The 19,591-nt window shown below is 42.9% G+C and overlaps 2 protein-coding genes across 2 annotated transcripts; one reads left to right on the top strand and one right to left on the bottom strand.

The window, feature by feature from the left end:
* The first annotated feature begins 144 nt into the window (after positions 1-144).
* Positions 145-4,742, top strand: fzd5 (frizzled class receptor 5). The gene has a single exon (XM_073473595.1). The coding sequence runs from the start codon at positions 864-866 to the stop codon at positions 2,631-2,633; it is 1,770 nt and encodes a 589-aa protein (XP_073329696.1). The 5' UTR covers positions 145-863; the 3' UTR covers positions 2,634-4,742.
* Positions 4,743-5,228: 486 nt separating this feature from the next.
* ccnyl1 (cyclin Y-like 1) lies at positions 5,229-19,082 on the bottom strand. The gene is made up of 10 exons (XM_073474364.1): positions 18,098-19,082; positions 16,252-16,326; positions 15,859-15,902; positions 14,888-14,988; positions 14,436-14,471; positions 14,286-14,337; positions 13,206-13,325; positions 11,841-12,007; positions 7,076-7,238; positions 5,229-6,883 (listed from the first exon to the last, which is right to left on the bottom strand). Exons 1-10 carry the CDS (start codon positions 18,258-18,260, stop codon positions 6,767-6,769), a joined length of 1,038 nt encoding a protein of 345 aa, XP_073330465.1. The 5' UTR covers positions 18,261-19,082; the 3' UTR covers positions 5,229-6,766.
* Positions 19,083-19,591: the final 509 nt, after the last annotated feature.

Genomic DNA, 19,591 nt, shown 5'->3' with positions numbered 1-19,591 from the left:
TTTTTCATACTTCTTTTTCATATCTCTTACACCAATTGTGACATTTCCGACAGGCCGTGAACGCAGCAGTGTGTGTGATGAGGAGGTGCTGCAGGCTCGGCGGACTTTACTCCGTCCTGAGGCTCAGTGGAGGCTGCAGCCGCGCTGCTCAGCGTCACAACACGGAATACGTTCATGCTCTGGAGAACTGCTCGGATTATTACTGTTTCATTCTGTTTTCCCGCGGAGGCAGCTGACATGACACCTGTGAAACTTTGAAAAGAAAGAGCTGAATGTGTCTGAAAGCTTTTTTTTTTTTTTTTTTTCATGACTGACGGAATAAACCCGAAGAGGAGACGTCAAGTGGATTTTACACACGGGGGATTCAGGCGCAGAGACATTTTTGCTGAATTGTGATTTTTGTCTTCTTGGGACGCTTTTACGCTCTTTCACCGACCGTGAATCTCATGATGCGACTTTTTTCTGGCGTGTGTGACCTGCCAGGAGCGAACAGGGCTGGTAAAAATGTTACAGGGTCGTTAAATTTATTGGAACGTGACCACCGGAGATGAACTTTCTCCGTACTGCTCGCGGGAGCGCTGGTGAATGATTGACAGCAGAGGCTCTCCTGGCGCACTGTGCACCTTTACGGACAAACTGGATTTACTGTCAGGAGTTCAGCCTGTTTTGTTTTAATCATTAAGAAGCTGAAAGGTGCACTTTTTCTCTTTCTTGGAGCAGAATGAACCTCTGGTCCTGATCTTTTCAGCAGAAGAAGTTTTGTTTTCCCAGGCATCTGGGATGGACTTCTAAAGGAAAATAAGTTGATTTATTCTTATTTCCTTGCTTTATTGACTCTAAACTTATCTTTCTAAAACAATTCAATGCTTATATTCTATATGGCATCCACGGTGAGGCATGTGCCATGCAGCCCGGTGTTCCCGAGGCCCCTTGTGCTGCTTCTGTTGCTGCTGTTCCAGTATCCTGGTCTGATGTTGGGAGCCTCCAAGGATCTGGTCTGTGAGCCCATAACTGTGCCCATGTGCAGGGGCATCGGCTACAACCTGACCTACATGCCCAATCAGTTCAACCATGACACCCAGGAGGAAGTGGGCCTTGAGGTGCACCAGTTCTGGCCCCTGGTCCGGATCCGCTGCTCTCCAGACCTGCTCTTCTTCCTGTGCAGCATGTACACCCCCATCTGCCTGCCAGACTACCGCAAGCCACTGCCGCCCTGCCGCTCCGTGTGTGAACGGGCCAAACGAGGCTGCTCCCCGCTGATGAGCCAGTATGGCTTCGAGTGGCCTGAAAGGATGAGCTGCGAACAGCTGCCCCAACTGGGCGACGAAACCCTGTGTATGGACCAGAACAGCAGTGAGACCACCACTCTGGCTCCACCCTTCCCTAAACCGACCCCTAAACCCCGGACCAGACCCCCCAGCCCCCCGCAGTGTGACAGGGAGTGCCGCTGTCGGGATCCCCTGGTCCCCATCAAGAGGGATCCCCACACTCTGTACAGCCAGGTCCACACCAGCCCCATACCCAACTGTGCCCAGCCCTGCCACCAGCCCTACTTCTCGGCCGATGAACGCGCCTTCACTAGCTTTTGGGTGGGACTCTGGTCAGTGCTGTGCTTCATCTCCACCTTGACCACCGTTGCTACCTTCCTCATTGACATGGAACGCTTCAAGTACCCAGAGAGGCCCATAATCTTCCTGGCTGCCTGCTACCTCTTCGTCTCTTTGGGTTACATCATCCGCCTGGTGGCAGGTCATGAGCGAGTGGCATGCGGTGCCAGCAACAGTGTTGGTGGTGACCAGCTGTATATCCTCTACGACACCACCGGCCCAGCTCTCTGCACCCTCGTCTTCTTGTTGGTTTATTTCTTCGGCATGGCCAGTTCCATCTGGTGGGTGGTGCTGTCCTTCACTTGGTTTCTGGCTGCAGGAATGAAGTGGGGCAGTGAGGCCATCGCAGGATACTCTCAGTATTTTCACCTCGCTGCCTGGCTCATCCCCAGCGTCAAGACCATCGTTGTCCTAGCTCTTAGCTCTGTGGACGGGGACCCTGTGGCCGGAATCTGCTATGTGGGGAACCAGAGCCTGGAGAATCTGAGGGGCTTTGTACTCGCACCTCTCGTGGTTTACCTCTTCACCGGCTCACTTTTCTTACTCGCCGGCTTTGTTTCCCTCTTCCGCATCAGGAGCATCATCAAGCAAGGTGGCACCAAGACGGACAAACTGGAGCGTCTAATGATCCGCATCGGGCTCTTCACGGTGCTGTATACCGTACCCGCCACCATTGTGGTGGCCTGCCTGGTCTATGAGCAGTATTACCGGCCCAGTTGGGAGCGAGCCTTGGCCTGCTCCTGCCCATCTGAGCGCCAGCGCTCGGGCGTGGGCCCAGACTACGCCATCTTCATGCTCAAGTACTTCATGTGCTTGGTGGTGGGTATCACCTCAGGAGTCTGGATTTGGTCAGGGAAAACCCTGGAGTCCTGGAGGAGGTTTGTGGCTCGATGCTGCCCCTGCTGGCTGCAGAAAGCCACTGCTCCTCCCTCTATGTACAGTGAGGCCAGTACTGCTTTAACTGGACATACTGGAACTGGGCTGACATCAGGGATCTATCATAAAGCTGCTCCATCCCATATATGAACTGAGGCACAGTGACACGTTTTAAGAGGACTGATGTACGGTCACCTGTCTGGATACTGTGAAATAAACTAAAGTATCCAAACACCCAGAATGTGAGTGCAGACAAACATCTGCTAGATGTACTTGTGTATCACTGAGCTCTGAGTCTCAGCTCTCACAAAAAATAGACAATTGTGACAATATGAAACACAGTGCTCCAAAAGATACAGAAACTAAAGAAAATCCAACACAGAATATTTAAAGGGAAGTCTGACTTTTGTGAAACTGACTCTGGTCGTGGAAACAGATGAAGAAACTTAGAGATAAAACATCCTCAAAGCCCACAGTGACATGGATCCATGATGGAATCACACATGGTTCTTTCTATCTGCTTACCCTGAACACTGAGACATAAACATATTTATTTATGTATATATTGTATAATTTTTCTGTAAAAAGAAAATTAAATTAGCTGTATAGTGTGATGTTTAGTATGTAACCAACCGATGCCACTGCCACAAGCTATGTTTATGACATCAGAGAAACAAATCTTGCCTGATTTGAATTGTATAAACCTGTACATAAATGTGCTGTGTCAAGTCAGTACTTGAGTGTGATATCTGGCGTGTTTCGTGTGATTTACAAAGTGAAAAGCACTGAGAAACTGTCCTCGAACAGGTTTTCTCAGACTTGGATTTATAGAATAAAATAAAAGTATTAGAATAGAAAGAAGGATTTAATTCTTTAAAATGCATACCGTTATACGCACAGTTGTCACTGAAGTCTGTCTCTGAAAAGTGTGAACTAGTTTTGTCCATGTGTGAACGAACTGCTGTGATCAGGTTCAGGCTGCAGGATGAAATGGTCCATAGCCTTTATCCCCACCTGCTGGTTCACAATGGAACTGCTCACTTAATGTGCTCCACATAAGGGACCCCCTAACAGATCAACATTGGACCACTGAACCTCTGTTGAACAAGATTTTCTACCAAAACTGTCCAAAATAGGTATGGATTACAAAAACTAATGGTAACATTGAATCTACTATTAAATAGTTCTCATTTTTCAATGATGTATGTTGTGACAATCCTGCTTGGTCTCCCTGAGGAACCATATCAGGTCCCTGGACCTTACTAGTGATTTCTTGCAATGGGCTGACAGATCTCAGGGTCATGTACTTTAAAAAAAAAAAAAAAAAAAAGTAGATTAATCAACAGACATTTAACCAGTAAAAGTTTCTGTCATAAATCAAATAATTACTAAAACCATTTAAAACCAAAATTTCAAAAATCGGCTTCTCAAATCTAAGAATTTGCTATTTTTTGCAATGTTATGAACATATCTTTAAGCTTTGGACTGTTGGTCGGACAAAATCATTTTAATTTGATGATGTCGTCTTGGTGACAGGCATTTACATTCTTTTTGATATTTTATAGACCAAAAAATAAGAAGCGGATTGTTGTTTGGACAAAAAAGCACAACATTTGTCATTATTGCTAGCATATATAAGCACTTTTGGAAGATACGGCTTTTCATCACCGTTGGCTGTATTCACATTATTTAGATATGTAAATCTGTAGAGTTCGATGTATTCATACTATAAGTTAGTTCTAGACAACAAAATCTTACAGGCAGGGATCTGTGGTCTAATGTGGATCGTGTGTTCTTAGGGACCTCGACAACTTAAACTGAAGCAACCTCCCACCACACATTTTGTGTTCCAGAGTACAAAAACAGACCACAAAAATTAAAAATGACTCACAGCGTCAGTGCAAAAAGCAACATTAGAAGACAGAATGTGTACTAAATGAGATATAAAGATGAAGCATTTTGTTTTTGCCCTTTCCCTCCCTGCTGTGATATTTTCATTCTATGTTGTTGCCCAGTTGTGTTATATAGACTACTGTGTGTTCACATGCTAGGCATTATCTCTAATTTATTAGGCTGACTTGTGCGAGTGAATGTGATGATATGAGTGATGATGACTGCCAGTTAAGTGTTGGTAAAAACTGACATTTAGGTTTATTTGTTTAAATGTAAATCTGCTTTCATATTGATAGAGTTACTCAAAGGATACAGATATTGTAGATTTTGATTCATATTGTGGAATTAAAACTGAGTTGATCTTGAGTTTGATCTGTGTGTTTCTGCATATCTGACATTATTTTCAGCCTTTACTGAGGTTTCTACACTGAAGAGCACAGCAGTTTCCCATTTCCGTGGTTCAAGTGTGCAAGAATAAGGTTGTGTGGACCATTGTGTCTGTGTATTTTTGAACTACATCAGAATTTGTGCTGAACCTCTACTAGAAGGAAATAACATTTGTTAAATTGCTTTATCTAAAAGTTGATTTTGCCACAAAGATTTAGTGGTATTTAGGTGGCAATTACCAAGCAACATATTTAAAATTTCTTTGAAATTACACCCAAATAGCCACGCTAAATACCTCAAACTTTATCAAAAGTGGTTTCAGGAGAGGTGTCCCACATTCACCACGCACACCAAACCCTGTAACTGCCACTGGTTATAAACTAATTGTACTGGTTAAACTGGCAGCACAGCCGGTCAAACACATCATGATCACATCATACATACAACACAAATTACTACAACATATCTTTGTTACATGATTAGTGTTTATTTAAAATACTCCATCTGCAAATGTTTGTTTTAATTAAAAACAAAGATAAATTTCACAGCTAGTAGCCTACATAGTAAGCAAAAAGGAGGGGAATATCCATCAGTCTCTTTTCCCCCTCAGTATCTATGTAGCTTGCTCGACAGCTCTGCTCGGGGCCTGGGACAAGCATCCGTTGACGGGTTCTTTGAAGTGGGGTCAGGATGGCAGAATTTGAGGAGCACAATACGGAGGCTGGACAGTGTGGACCCAACCTAAATTTGTCATTATGTCAACCTTACTGCTATATCGAGCCATTCCATAGCAGTGACCACCTGAGTATATCTGAAAAGTGAAACTGATCCCAGATTGGCACTCATGATTTGCAGACACGTGACAGCTGATTGGAGGTTTGTTAACTTCAGTCCACTCCTGTGGAATAGTTCAACAGTCTGTGATCTGAGACACGCTGTACGCTCCATCCAAATTCAAATGTGTAGATTACTGAAACAGAATCCAGCACCACGGGAATGAACAGTAAACGGGAAGTCTTTTTTACACTCTCAAAAGTTACTTTTGGTATTAACTTTAATTGACAAGGAACCGCTTTTGCATTTGATGTGACGTGCCTAAAAGAATATGTCTGCTGATATTCTATATTTTCTGATTTTTAACAAATCCCATGAAACTATATGATCCCAACTATAAATTGACCCCACTAACAAGTATAGTCTGTGTACCCAAAGCCTGATTCATCATATTCCTCTGTCATGGAGCTTCAGTGTTGTCCATAAACTATTAAAAACACATCAGTGAGCACCTGGCTGACATGTTCCTTCATTCCTACCAACACTCACAGACATTGTAGTAGTGTACTGTTTATTTTAAGTCACTCCCACACCTCCTGTAGTAACTACTCACTAGCATATGTGTATTGGTCCACCACTAAAAATAGTCCAAAACAAAGGCACTATCTCCTTTTTGAGTAATGTTTGATATGGCTAATGTTTAAGGAATTACTGAGCCTTTCTAAGAAATGAATTGATATGTGACATAATATGTGATTTACAGTCAAACAGACAGTGCAGGCATTTCATAAAGTACAGATAGAGGGATTTAAATATTCTTGATTTTAGTCTTTTCGTGGGATTTGGTAACAACTAAAAATCTAGAATAACACCAGCATAATCCTTCAAGGCTGCATTGTTACAGTCCATATGCTATCCCTTGGATATGGCCGCGGTGGAGCAATTCCTCGTTAACACTTTCTTGTGGAAATAAGGGACAAGTAAGAAATAAATAAGGGGTTTGTAACAACACATTGTGTGGGGAAGGTTTAGATAAACACCTCAATTTCACGTTTAATTTCAGAATCACGCAGCTCTACAATCAAACTACCGTTTGGTCAGGTCGTACTGTCGCATTTCAAGGCTGAATCCTGCCTGGTGTGGCTGCATTGACCCTGTGAGATGACTGTCCGGAGCTGGCTGCGGTGGTGGTTAGCTTGGCTTTGGAAACCAGACGGCAGCAGCCTGACCTATGATAGCACAGCGTTGTAGTGTCGTATACCTATCAGGTTGTCAGCGCTGAAGGATCGTCTCATTGCTCCTCGACTCAGGTCCTTGTACTTGTCCTCACAAAGTCTTGAAATGGCCTGAAGACAAAAATAAAAACTCAGTTACTGAAAAGTTCTCATTGAAATAGTAGCTGTGCTTTAATCTGAGGTACTTGCATTTTTAGAATAAGAGTGCAGTCTGCTTGCTGCAGAGCAAAGAGGAAATACTGCAGGCGCAACGCAATGAGACAACCTGCAGTTACTGGTTGAGGTGCGAGGACGGCAGCTCACCTCTAGTTTCTGGGCGCGCTGGTTGTTGAGAGGCTCCAGAGGGAAGTTGAGGTTGTTGTCATCAGCCAGCTGCCGCAGATCAAAGTAGTACTTGGCATAGACACTGGCTGGCACGTTGATATTAAACTGGAGAAGTTCCAGGAAGTGGCGCTCCATCTCGTTCCTAGAAGGTGGAGAGATACCTGAGGGTTATCCCAGACGGACAATACTCCCAAACAGAGGTTTACCTCTACTCTAAAACGGAAGCTGATAGTTACTAGGTTAGTAACCTACACTGAGTGTAATAGAGGAGCAGAGGATTAGAATCCTAAAACACCCAGTGAAGAAATAAAAGCAAACTTTAAAAATTAAAAATCTCAGCAAACCATTTAACCTCCTCACATAATTGAACAAATCTAAGATGCATTCCTTCGCCTTCACTACATATGATTATTCAAAGGACAGAAGGTGCACTATGCTATAAAATATATAAAACCAAAGTTTTATTCTTGAAAATCTTATGACAGTTCTTTTAACAATCATGAGTGTCTCTGCTGATGTTAATTGTAAAAAACAAACAGAAAAATAAAGACAAAATGAATATTCCTAGATTCATTTTGTCCTCCAGAAAAGCCACTGCAAAGGGCTGTGACTAACAATTATTTTCATTGTTGATTTATCTGTTTATTATTTTATTGATTAAATGTTTTGTCTATAAAATGGTGAAAAATGTTCCCGAAGCCCAAGGAGATGTCCTCTAATTTCTTGTTTTGTCCACAACCAAAAGATATTCACTTTACTTTCATAGAGGAGTAGAGAAACCAGAAAATATTGGAGTGAATGCTCTTCTCTCGTGTCCCTACTGAGGCTGTGGCTTATCACCATCTTATTATGGTTTGATTGACAGTAACCCGAGTTGAAGACCTACACTGAGCGCCACACTAAAATGAAACAAACATCATTGTGCACCGACTTTGACTTTTAGCATAGGAAGTGCTCATGGACATTGAATCAAATCTCTTCCACAGAGATCTTGCACACACACGCAGGTACTCAGACATGTATCAGTGCCACAGTTCATCTTTTCTCGCCTGCAGCCTCCATCATCCTTCCTCCTCATCATCACAGCCATGAGAAAAGCCAAGGGAGGTGGTCGCCAAGGAGATAGCATCTAGGATGCTTTGTTGGTCAGCAAAGGTGGATAGAGTGAGAGTGTGTGTGATGTCTGGTCTCCCAGGGCAACTAATGGAGTGGGCGAGAGCCAGGGCCATTATGTAGAAGCAGTAAGAGCACTTGAGACCCTCCCCTGCATTTCTGTCTCTGTGTCTCTCTGTTTCCCTCTCTACTCTTCTTGCCATCCCTCCATCCAGACCCGAATAGGCGCACAAAGACACTTCAATGGTAGCAATGAAAATAGGGTTGAGAGAGTGTAGGTCAGACATGTATGCATGTATGAGTGAGTGAGTGAGTGACAGAGACAACCACCTTTAGTAAAACATGTCTACCAGGTGTACCACTGTACATTAGGGCTGGGCAATAAGTTAAGACTTTCCAACCGGCCACCCTCAGCCCATCAATCGGCAATTGCTGATATATTTGCGCAGGTGTGTGTGCATCCCTGCGCTCCTCAGCCGGCAGGGATGAAGAGGATTTGTATTTGCAGGTCGGATTCTTCTAACAGTTCTACACACCACATCTTCTGAAACACATCAAGGTCACTAACAAAAGAGTAACATTCATACTCTTCCCTAAGGCGCAAAAAAAGCCAGTCCCTCAAACAAGAACTCAGGGTCCACCAGCCCTGAACCCTGCAACCTGTTGCGTCTCGTGGGCCAAGTAGCCTGTTTAGCCTGGCCAAACAGAAAATTCATTAGAACATCTCTGTCCTTGGTCCGACCAGAATACCTAGGCCTCAGTATGTGAAGCCCCTCAAAGAACCCCACTCCCATCTTCCCACAGACAGCAGAGAGTAAAGACAATAAAGACAGCAAACAATGACATTCAACACACACCTGATGTACAGAGTCAGGCATGTTACAGAATACATAGCCCTCCCCCACATTATAAACACCCTCCGTTGCAGATCCGATGACCTCTTAGGGAGAGGGAGCTTATACAGCACCTTCCACCCAAAACCTGCAATCATCTGTCCCTCAAGGTAGGGCTGCCACTGATTATTGTATGAAATGTTCTTGACCTTCACTAACGCTGCATACAAAACTTTCCCCTTTACAACAGCCCCAAAAAAACCCTGGCTCGGAGAGGCAAAGGACAGCAGCTTTCCTCCTTCCTGCCAACCTTCTGGACTTGCCACCAACCTCAGCACTGGGAAAAGTGGAGGCCTAGTGGCAGTAGCCCTATGCAACATTTCCTGTGCTGGGTCTCCCCAGCAAATATCTGCACAATACAGCATCCTCTGGGCTGCTTAGAGCCTGAGCCTATCCACCCTCATGTACTGGCAGATACAGCACTGCAGCTCTGAGCCAGTGATGACTGGACCAGAAGAAATTCACTAGTCCTCTGTAGCTTCTCTAGGCTTACACTAGGCAATCCGTGTCACGCCCAAGCAGGTTTGACCCCCAAAGTCCATTTTTTTGACTAGTGCGAGTGCTCTGTACTGTGCTCAAGCACGGTACACTTCCTTAGCCCTGGCACAGTTGGAAGAGGTGCGGCTGAAGCAATATGAGTGCAGGCCAGTGGTAGACTGGGGAGTAGGGACAATCGTGCTTCGGCACAGTATGGAGCAACTGGGCCAAGTGTGAGTGCACCCTAAGAACCGCCAGCTTGTGCCACAGTGAAGAAGCCACCAAAACGATGATCATCAGTGTCCAAACTCTGTAGGAGAACTGAGAGAAGAGCCACCTCTACTTTGCCAGCCTCATGGTTATGGCTGACAAGGCTCCGTCCCAGTTCCTACTGACACAGCCCTCGGAGCCCAGGTACACCCCTAACACCTTCAGCCCCTGCCTTTTCCACCCAATACCCCCTGGTAGCTGTGGGACCTCCAACTGCCTCCACCCCCCACACTTCCCCAAGTTCACTTTGGCAGATGAAGCCTTTAGGTAAGTCTGAAGTGCACCTACTACTGCCTGCAGGTCTTGGTCATTTTTAACCAGCACTGACACATCGTCTGCATAGGCTGAGACTACAATAGGGGTCTTAAAAGCTAACTAACCAGACATGAGGCCCCAAGTAACAAAACGTTTGCCAGCTCCAAAAGCAAGTAAAGCCTGAAAAAGGTACCCATGGTCCACCCTGTCAAAGGCCTTCTGCTGATCTAATCTAAGAAGATATCATGACATCATCATGTCATGCAGGAGATTCAGTTTGTCATAAATTGAACGTCCTGGTACACAGTAAGCCTGGTAACAGTGCATTATTGTCTCCAAGTGTCCCCTCAGCCAGTTTGCCAGACTCTTGGAAACATTTTTTTAAATCAACACAGAGCACCCCCACCGGCTGCCAGCTCCTCAAGTCACTTAGATCCCCCTTCTTAGGTAGCAGAGTAAGGACTGCCCTGCGACAGCTGAGTGGTAACGCCCCTATGCAAAGGCACTCCATCACCTGGGCCCAGTACTGAACAGAAGCTTTTATAAAAAGAAGCCGGCAGACCATCCCCACCTGGGGAACGCCCAGACACCACCTGTGATACTGACTCGCTCAAAAGCCAGGTTTTGTCTCTGTTCTGCAGTGTTTTGCTTCATAAGTCTTTCTTCAACATCCTTTATGCTACCCTCCATCCTTCCAATTGCTCTCCTCATCTCTACAGTAGCAGAAGCTGTATATAACCGACAAAAAAGTCAGATTTGGCACTTTCCCACATCCCACCATAACCTGAGCAACTCCAACTCCCCCTTCCTTTCTCTCCAATCCACCCAAAAATCCTTAAAATAGAGCAAAAAATGGGCATCTTGTAAAAACCTCACATTAAATTTCCAATACACAGGTTGCCTACGTGCTGAGGAAATATTCAAGTGACACTAGACTAGAGATGTACCGATACCATTTCTTAAATAGAACCGTTTAAAACAGTAGTGCAACGGCAACTTAAATAAATCTAGGAATAAATAATTCCCTTAAAACTCACTCGAGGAACTCCTTTGCTTGAAGCACTGCACTATTAAGGATTAAATGTTGATGGCAATACTGTGTCCACCCAGTATGCAGACTCAGCAAAGACATGGGGCACACGTCGGTGGTCCAAATGCCAGCAGTAAAGCTGACTGCCTGCACGTCTTTCAGCCTACATAAAATGGTTTCCCCCACTGTCTCATAAGGTTTAGAGAGAGCAGTTTTGTTGCGCTCCTTCACGTGATGCTTTATAGGGTTGCTGGTGTTGAAATTGGCAACACTCGTGCCACCCCTCGAAATTACAGCCTTGCATATTGAACATGTCACCGTTTTACTGATGGGGTTATCCGGTATAAAATATTGCCAAATAGCTGACATGATGCTAGCTCTGTCTGACTCGCGTCAAATCTTCTTCTTTTCCGTCTTCAGAACAGCGCAACTTCCTGTGTTGGCTTTTAGAGCAGTGAAGAAGAATTGATTTCTGGTGTGTAACGTTAAGCAGAGCTAACAGGGAAGTAGCAGGGTCTGGTTTCTAAATGACAAACTTTGTAGAGTTTTATTGTCTGTTGTCAGAACATGCCATCTAAAGTGAAATTTTCTATGATGCCTCCCCCCACAGGAATGACCTGTGATTGAAACAGGTTATTTCTGTGTCTGTCTACATCTTCCTTATTTTCAGTGTGTTTGCTATAAAAAAAACCCAAAACAAACGTACATGTCCTCCACAGTGATGTCTTTAAGGATCTGGCAGTAGTCGACATTCCAGACAGCCTGGTCATCCCAGACTTTAGAAGCCAACAAGATGGCTCCCAAGACAATGCGCTTCCAGTTGGCAGGGCAGATATCCAGCTCAGCGTAGGTTAGCAGGCGTTCCAAATACACCTTCAGGAAGAACAATTAAAGGTCAAAATATTAATTTGGAACACACAAAGTTTTCATAGTTGAATATTACCATGGAGAACAGTCAGGTTGATGCTGGCTTATGTCAAAGTTCACATACTATGAACCAGCAAATTTCCCCTATACATGTGTTTTGTGGTAATACACATGTAACTGTATTACGGGCTGAACACACTGCCTTTTTTCCTGTGCACTGTTTCTTTCTTTCCCTCTCCCGCTTTCAACAAGGGTAAAGGAAAATCACAAAAGCATTTTTATTGATAATTATTAAAGGCAAACTCCATGTAAGAAGATAAGGCAGGTAAGAGCCACGCTGCAACAGCAACGCTGCCTGTGTGGACACACACACACGTATGTGAGCTGCAGTAGTTCAGAAACGCAGCCGTCAAGCACTATACAAGCAGGCAGTGTTTTCCACGAGTTAGACCACTACTTTACAAATGTTGCATCTACTGTTTATTTTCTTGTAGCAGCACAGACATTTGAGGCTGATGGTATGGTCTTATTTTTCTTTCACACTTTACTCAGTGGAAACAGAACAGGTGAGAACAAATGAAAGGAAATGCTACTAACTGCAAAAACTAGAACATTATGGTGACAGAAATTCAGGCTTGCTTGCTATTTTGAAAACTAGATGATTAATTTGCTTTGCTTCAGAGTCTATTTTGACTCACATTGCTCTTTGATCGCTACATCCTGCAACATATCTGCGCAGTCTGTTACAACATTTAGCAAAAAAAAAAAGGATCAAACCTGTGAGATTGGTCTTATAAAAATCCTATTCCTATTTATTGAATGCAATCAAGGATCCATCTACTCCTAGCCTCAAATGCTTTTGAATCTTCTCTGATGTAGAATCTGTGTTGTGTTATCATAACACAAACACTCACCTGTGAAGTGGTATTTGGGACAAGTCAATTTGTAGACATTTACTGCCCTCTGGTGTCCAGTTTATAATAATAACAACAGTATTTAACCTTATGAAGTCCACCACTTGCTGCATACAGACTGAGGCATCTATAAAAATGTCCTGATACGGGACTCAAAAGGTCTATAATAACAATAATATACTATAGACGGGAGTGTCTGGTTTGAATAAGACTGCCTAATATGTCCTTAAACACAAACACTTAAATTAGTGTCCAGTGTCCACCACAGCATTATGAAGAGACATACTTACTAGAGTGACAATGGCGCATTCTGCAGTCAGCTGTGCAGCGCTGAAGAGTGTTCTGACGAAGCGGTAGATCACTTTGTGTTCTGGGTCAACACGGGAGTATTCATCTGGTACTGGCTCTCTCTATAAGGGACAAACAGTTCACAAACACACACGTCTGAGGGGAGGAAGTCATCTACTCTGATATGTCAGAAAGGTACTTTTTGGTTCTGGTGTTAAAATCCATTATCAATTTCTTAAAACCGGAATATGCACAAAGTGTAGCATTTTTGATTTTTCCACCATTCTAGCTTCCAGTTTACACCAAGATCAATTTCTTAAAGGACATACCACAGGTTGAAAAATACTGTCCACAAGCAAGCAGCCATTTAGTTGTAATGTTTGTTTCATCCGATCGTACTTCTACAAGGGCACTTGTGATAATGTCAACATTGATACTGGGTTTGTCCCAAAATTCCCTTGTACCCCTCGCCTCTATTTGATGTCATCTTAAGATTGGACTGGCCCTTCAAAAACTCACATTTAAGAACGGCAATAAAACAACTTCATTGTAGAATGAGACACCACTCATGCCTCATTATCACAAGGTTAGGACCGAATGGAAACCATTTATAAAAGCCACAAGAGAGGATGAGAAAGATAATATTTTCCTCTTGGGTTTTTTTTAACTAGTGAATCACAGCCTTTTTTAATGAAGCGCTACTTACCACTACGGTTCATGTTATTTTAACTGTTGGCACAGTGTTATGGACAGCCCTTAATACCAGGTCAGTGCTGAACTACCTCAGTTTGAAGGAACAAAAGAGGGAGTAAAGAGAAAGAAACTTCTGTACCAGATCTCATCTCTGATCTTGTCACATTGTTGGTCAAGTTTTTCCAGTTGTTAGGTTTACATGCAAGTACTGCAGCAAGATCTTAATGCCACTGACTGGTTGGATAGATGGACTTAATATATGACAAATTACTTGATGAATCAAAACCACTGGCTTGAAGGAATGACCCTTCGTTCACCTGTCTTCCTGATGGGAGCAGGGTGCTGAGACTCTGAGACTGAGTTTGAGGAAATCTCATCAACATACTCACTGATAAGGGGTGCAACTTCTCATCAAAGATATCCAGTGACCTGTCCGAGTCCCTAAAGAACACATAACATACTTCAAACACATACCAGCTTTAGCAACACAAAAATCCACAAATGACATGATTCAGATTAAATTATAAATGTGCACCAACCTGTTTTTGATGTGGTAGTATATTGCTAACGTGACACTGGAGAGAAAAGAGAGGAAAATTGTGGAAAAGACAAAAAGTGTGGATTAATTTTAGTGTTTTATAGCTTCAATAAAAACAGTTTCAATTGGAGAATAGTATCATGTGTGTCTGACTCTGTGGTGTGGACAAACAATTGCACAGATCCAGCAAGGAGGCTTCATTTAAATACACTGAGATAATCCTGAAATGTTGTTTTCGGCTTCACCAAAATCATGTCAATACAAAGGACTGTACTAAATTAGGCATAAGAACAGCTGTTTCAGTCATGCATCAATTAAGTATTACTTCAAGATTACCACGCTGTGATGCAACAGGATTTTCTCATGCAAAATGAGTGACTTTTGGACAGCACAGCATTGTGTGTGTGTGTGTGTGTGTGTGTGTGTGTTTCCATGTGTGTGAAATTCTCTCACCATTTGATTGTGCTTTTGAGGTTTGGCTGGCTGACGGTGTTGTCGTCGATGAAGATTGTTGAACAGGAGCTGTATTTCTTTGACATCGGACCAGGAGATACCTTGAGATATGGAAATCAACAACATGTACTGATCAAGGGTCAGCAATCAGTCTTTCTGGCTGAATTTACCTTGGTTTGACACTCGAGAAGCAAGAAAAAATAGGTACTAAATCTCTGCAGCTGTACCGGCTGTTGTAAACTGATGTACATACTTGTCATATATGATGAGATATTTTTCAGTTTTGGCATTCATAAGATTGCGTTTTTTCTGGTGTATCTTCACTTGAGCTGGATGCACTAGCCTTATCTAATTACTGGGCATTAGCAAATACTGTCAGTAAAATGCCACCATTCTGTTTTCATACAGCTTTAGTGCTCTAATGTAGTATCATGGGGTTTTCCATACTGACAGCAATATAATTCTGGATTAACCCTTAACACTTGCATGACAGTCTGGACTTAGTACAAAATTAGCAAATATAGAGACGTTTAGATCAAACAAAAAGAATATCTAGGCAGAGGCAACAATTAATTCATAAAGCTACCTTCAAAAACCCAAACTGACTCATTTTAATATCAGGCTTCTCAACTGGAATTTGTGGCTTTGAAGGAAAATAATAGCTCAAAAAAATTAAGATCGCTCACAAAGATTTTTTACAGATAGTCTGAGGTTCAGTTCCAGATTTTTTAATTAATTTGATGTTTAGTACTCCAGATATTATTACTGGATTTTGTTACTTTGACATATCCAGTTATGAACAAGGTATAGATTGTTGTTGTTTGAGGGGTGAGAGTTAATGAGCTATTAGCTTTTTCCTGTTCCAAACATTTGTTATTATATCTGCCATTAAAAGTCCACTTTCTGACTTGTAGTAAAAACAACATAACTTAGCATATACATTCAATTATTATCAAATTTATGACACTTACATGGCTGATATGATTTATGTGGTTGCTTTTCCTCTTGTCTCGTACTGTAAAGGAAGACAGATGTTCAACAAAAGCCCGGTTGAAGCAGGAATCAGTGTTTAGTTATACTGAAACAAGGTAACAGCCAGAATCACAAGTAGTATTACACCAGAATTGTTTTGGAGATAGTTTACAGTTAATTAAAGATATCTACAACAGCCTGAGAATAGAAAAAAAGACCCGTTTGAATAACTTATGGATTTGATTGTTTGAGATGCCTGTGGCTCCAGCAAGTAATGACCATTTTAATCAAAACAGCCAAGGTTAGACAACTAGACACCATGCATTGTTGAGGAAGACAGTTAATGTGAATCACTGCTGTGTGTGTGTGTGTGTCATGTTACAATTGCTCACCGTCTGTCTGGGACTTGCACAGGAAGATGGTGCTTGCTCGGGCGTGGTCCGATGGGTTGGACTCCAGGGCCAGTTCTGAGGAAACAAAAAGCGCACGGAAGTGTTTTATAGAGACAATCTGTCAACAAAGGGCAATTTGTGTGCTGCTCAGCTCTCACTGCTGAGTAGTGGAGAAGCCAAAGGAGAAAACAGGAAACCATTAGCTGACACAGTGATCAAGCTCACACACTATATTGTGTATTATGGCACACAGTATAATTCTGTTGATTATCATTATCCATTATAAATAACTACTGTAAACCAGTCAAACAGACTTGACATAAATCACCAAACAAGACCTTAAATACATTAAGTTGTGAACTGACTCTGCATAAAAAAGGCTATAATTCCTACACTGTTCACTTGAAAGTCAGGTTTTAACAATCATAATGACTGTTTCTCAAGTACCCACGGTTTTTTCCTGTTACTTTCAGATTTTACTGAACATTTTACCATTCACTGTGTGAGCATAATAAGCACACACTTACGGTCTAGCAGAGATGGGTATGATTTGCATATCAATATTCCCATCAACCAGCAGACAACTGTTTTTAAAGCAAGAATAGATTGACGAGTCTGTTATCCAAAATGTAAATATAAGAGAAGTATTATGTCACTATCATACAACGCTTGCTACTGTGTGTAAAAACATCTATTATTTTGGCTAGAGGGTTAAACAAAACAAAACTATCTACGATAATCAACCTTGTTTGTACAGTACAATTACTCTACATTGTAAATGTATTGGTAGCTACTGTATTAGACCAATCACTTGTGTACTTTCAAATAGAGATAGAAGGGCAAATTCAAGCAACGCAAACATGAAGACACTACCAGTTTAAACACGACTTAGTGAACTGTGTTCGTTCTCCAAATCTGTGCAGACAGTACATTACATAAAGGACAGAGGATTAGGTGATGGCAGCCATCTGTGAAGTGAGGACAGTAAGAGGAGACCCAAGGAATGTACGAAGGACTGTTGGGCAGCTTCTGACCCTTGCCCTGCCAACAGCAGTTCTCGCCAGACTGGAAGCACGCACTTCTGTCTACAACAACATGAATGGAATGAACACTACGCATGTCAGGGAGTCAAGGAGGAGTGGTGGCCCTACGACTGATAGTACTACAAAACTGGGCTTGGTCACCGAGTACACTCTGAGTACTCTGTTTATACTTAATTTGTCCCCCGCCCAGATCAATAATTGGCCATTGAAATAAAGCTGAGGTTGGGAAAGGCAGGGCATTAAAATGACAAAGAGCTTGTTTTTATTGCTGATTTCTGAGAGGTTAATGTGGCTCAGAGAAGATGAGGGGCTTGTTTTCTTTATAAATGTCTGGATTTGTAATGTGATGCCAGTGTAATCACTATGATGCAGTGCCCATCTAAATAGTGCTGTCTAAGACTGTTCTCATCATCAGTGCAATGCCGGCAGCAGGATGGCAATAAACACGTCTGGCAACTTGGCAACAGCTAAAGAGCCTGTCTGTGTGTGCATTCACCTGCTGTGTGAAAGAGTGTATCATCAGGTTGTTGTATATTGTCAATATTAATGGAGGGGATCCTTATACCGATACAAGTAACTGAGTTGGTGTGGACATACTGTGTGGATATCTGCTGATTCTGTCATTAGATTATGTGCTTTGGAGTCCTATAAGGGACTTCTTCACTCTGGTAGGGCCTGGATTAGGAGGAAACTCCCCCACAAACAATATGGGTGTGACGTCCATGGGCTCCAACACAGGAAAGGAAAATTAGGTTCAAACTGTCTTCTCATTACATGTGTTTGAGTATCAAATGGACACCTACCGTCAGGGACCTCTCTGTCGCTGATATGCTGCAGGTAGGGCACGGTGTTATCATCGCTCACTTCGGTGCTGGTCTGGAACTCCTCGAGCCGCTCCACCGGTTGTCTCGAGGGTAGTTTGGGGCTCGACTCGGGCGAGACGCAGCATGACACCGTGTTCCCCATTCCGACACCGGGCGTAAGCTTAACACTGTAGCAGCCAAGACCAAGTAGTGCAAATATTTCTAGCTAGCTAAAGTTAGCTCCCCCCCAGCCTCACAAACATTACCACGCTACAGTCGGTAATAGCACAACACTGCTTGAGTGCTAAATCGCCGCTGTCCACCAACTACCAGGAATCGCATTCCTGTCCATTTGTGGGTATGTAGCTTAGTGTAACAGTCAGAGAGGAGTTAGCCAGACAGGCTCGCTCTGTTGTAGAAAATAAAGTGTTGCCGTATACACTACTCGACGTGTTACTGCAATAACAGGAAGCACTTAAATGCAGGTGGTCGTCAATTCATTCATTCATTCATTCATTCATTCATTCAACATGCTAGAGTTTCGCTGCTAGGTAGCTAGCCGACTAGCATCATAGCAAGCTAGCTAACAAGTTAGCTTGTCTCATTAACTTTTTTCTACTGCACCGTAATTCCACCTTTTGCTATTGTGTAAACACCACCGACTCTACAAAATAAACATGTTAGGACCTCAAGCCGTCAACTTCTGGTAAATACATTTCATGAGACTTCCCAAACAAGCCCACAGATGTCTTCTCGCACTCGGATCAGTGTACAGCCCAATCCAGCCCGAGGTTTTTGTGGCCTCCAGTAGAAAACCGAGGTAAAAGGGGGAAAATCCAAGTCTGTAGTGGAAAAGTTCTCAATGAAATCAGACTGACCAGGCCTTAATCCTGTTCCTAATTACACAAGCAACTCTGGTAGCTGGCCCGGACTCCCCCATCAGTGCCGACTTGTGTTGGATGTACTCCCCGCCACCGCCGCCGTCTGTTAAGGAGCTCACAAATGGCACAACTTGGCACGGATGTAGTAGCCCCGCCCAATTGGGAATTCCACTCACTCCCATTGGCTGACAAATCAAAACAAGGATCCTTAGAAGTTGTTCATTGGTTGAAGGAGCTGTCTGTCGGAGACGATTTAAACCGATGAGATGTATTTACAACGCTACTATTTTTGTATCATCACCGACCCACACCCTTTTTTGACAATGAAAACACAGACCCGTCCTGTATTGTACTACCTACTGTCAATCAGTACACCCCTCCTCATTCAAGCTTTAAGAGAGAGATACAGGGGTGTCTTGTACTTATTATTATATTTATTTTGTACCGTTATTATTATATATTTTCATTGTCTTCGTTCCTATTAAATAGTTCAAAATATGCTTCATAACATCACTTGTGTGTTCAAAATGTTTTTAACAATATCGTACTTTTTTAGTTGAATATATTTATCTGACTGGTACAGTTACTATTTACTTTGTAAATAAGATTTAAT

Source organism: Pagrus major, chromosome 9, assembly GCF_040436345.1.
Source record: "Pagrus major chromosome 9, Pma_NU_1.0".
NCBI classification, from domain to species: Eukaryota; Metazoa; Chordata; class Actinopteri; order Spariformes; family Sparidae; genus Pagrus; species Pagrus major.
The sequence above is the reverse complement of the archived record's forward strand: the minus strand, read 5'-3'. Positions and strand labels throughout refer to the sequence as shown.

What these genes read in the sequence shown, in the direction of transcription:
- fzd5 (XM_073473595.1), top strand. Translation starts at nt 864, where the DNA reads ATGCTTATATTCTATATGGCATCCACGGTGAGGCATGTGCCATGCAGC.
- ccnyl1 (XM_073474364.1), bottom strand. Translation starts at nt 18,260, where the DNA reads ATGGGGAACACGGTGTCATGCTGCGTCTCGCCCGAGTCGAGCCCCAAA. An exon ending in CGACAGAGAGGTCCCTGACG is followed by an intron (nt 16,327 to 18,097) that starts GTAGGTGTCCAT and finishes TTGTTTCCTCAG; the next exon opens with AACTGGCCCTGGAGTCCAAC. An exon ending in ACATAAATCATATCAGCCAT is followed by an intron (nt 14,989 to 15,858) that starts GTAAGTGTCATA and finishes CCATATCTCAAG; the next exon opens with GTATCTCCTGGTCCGATGTC.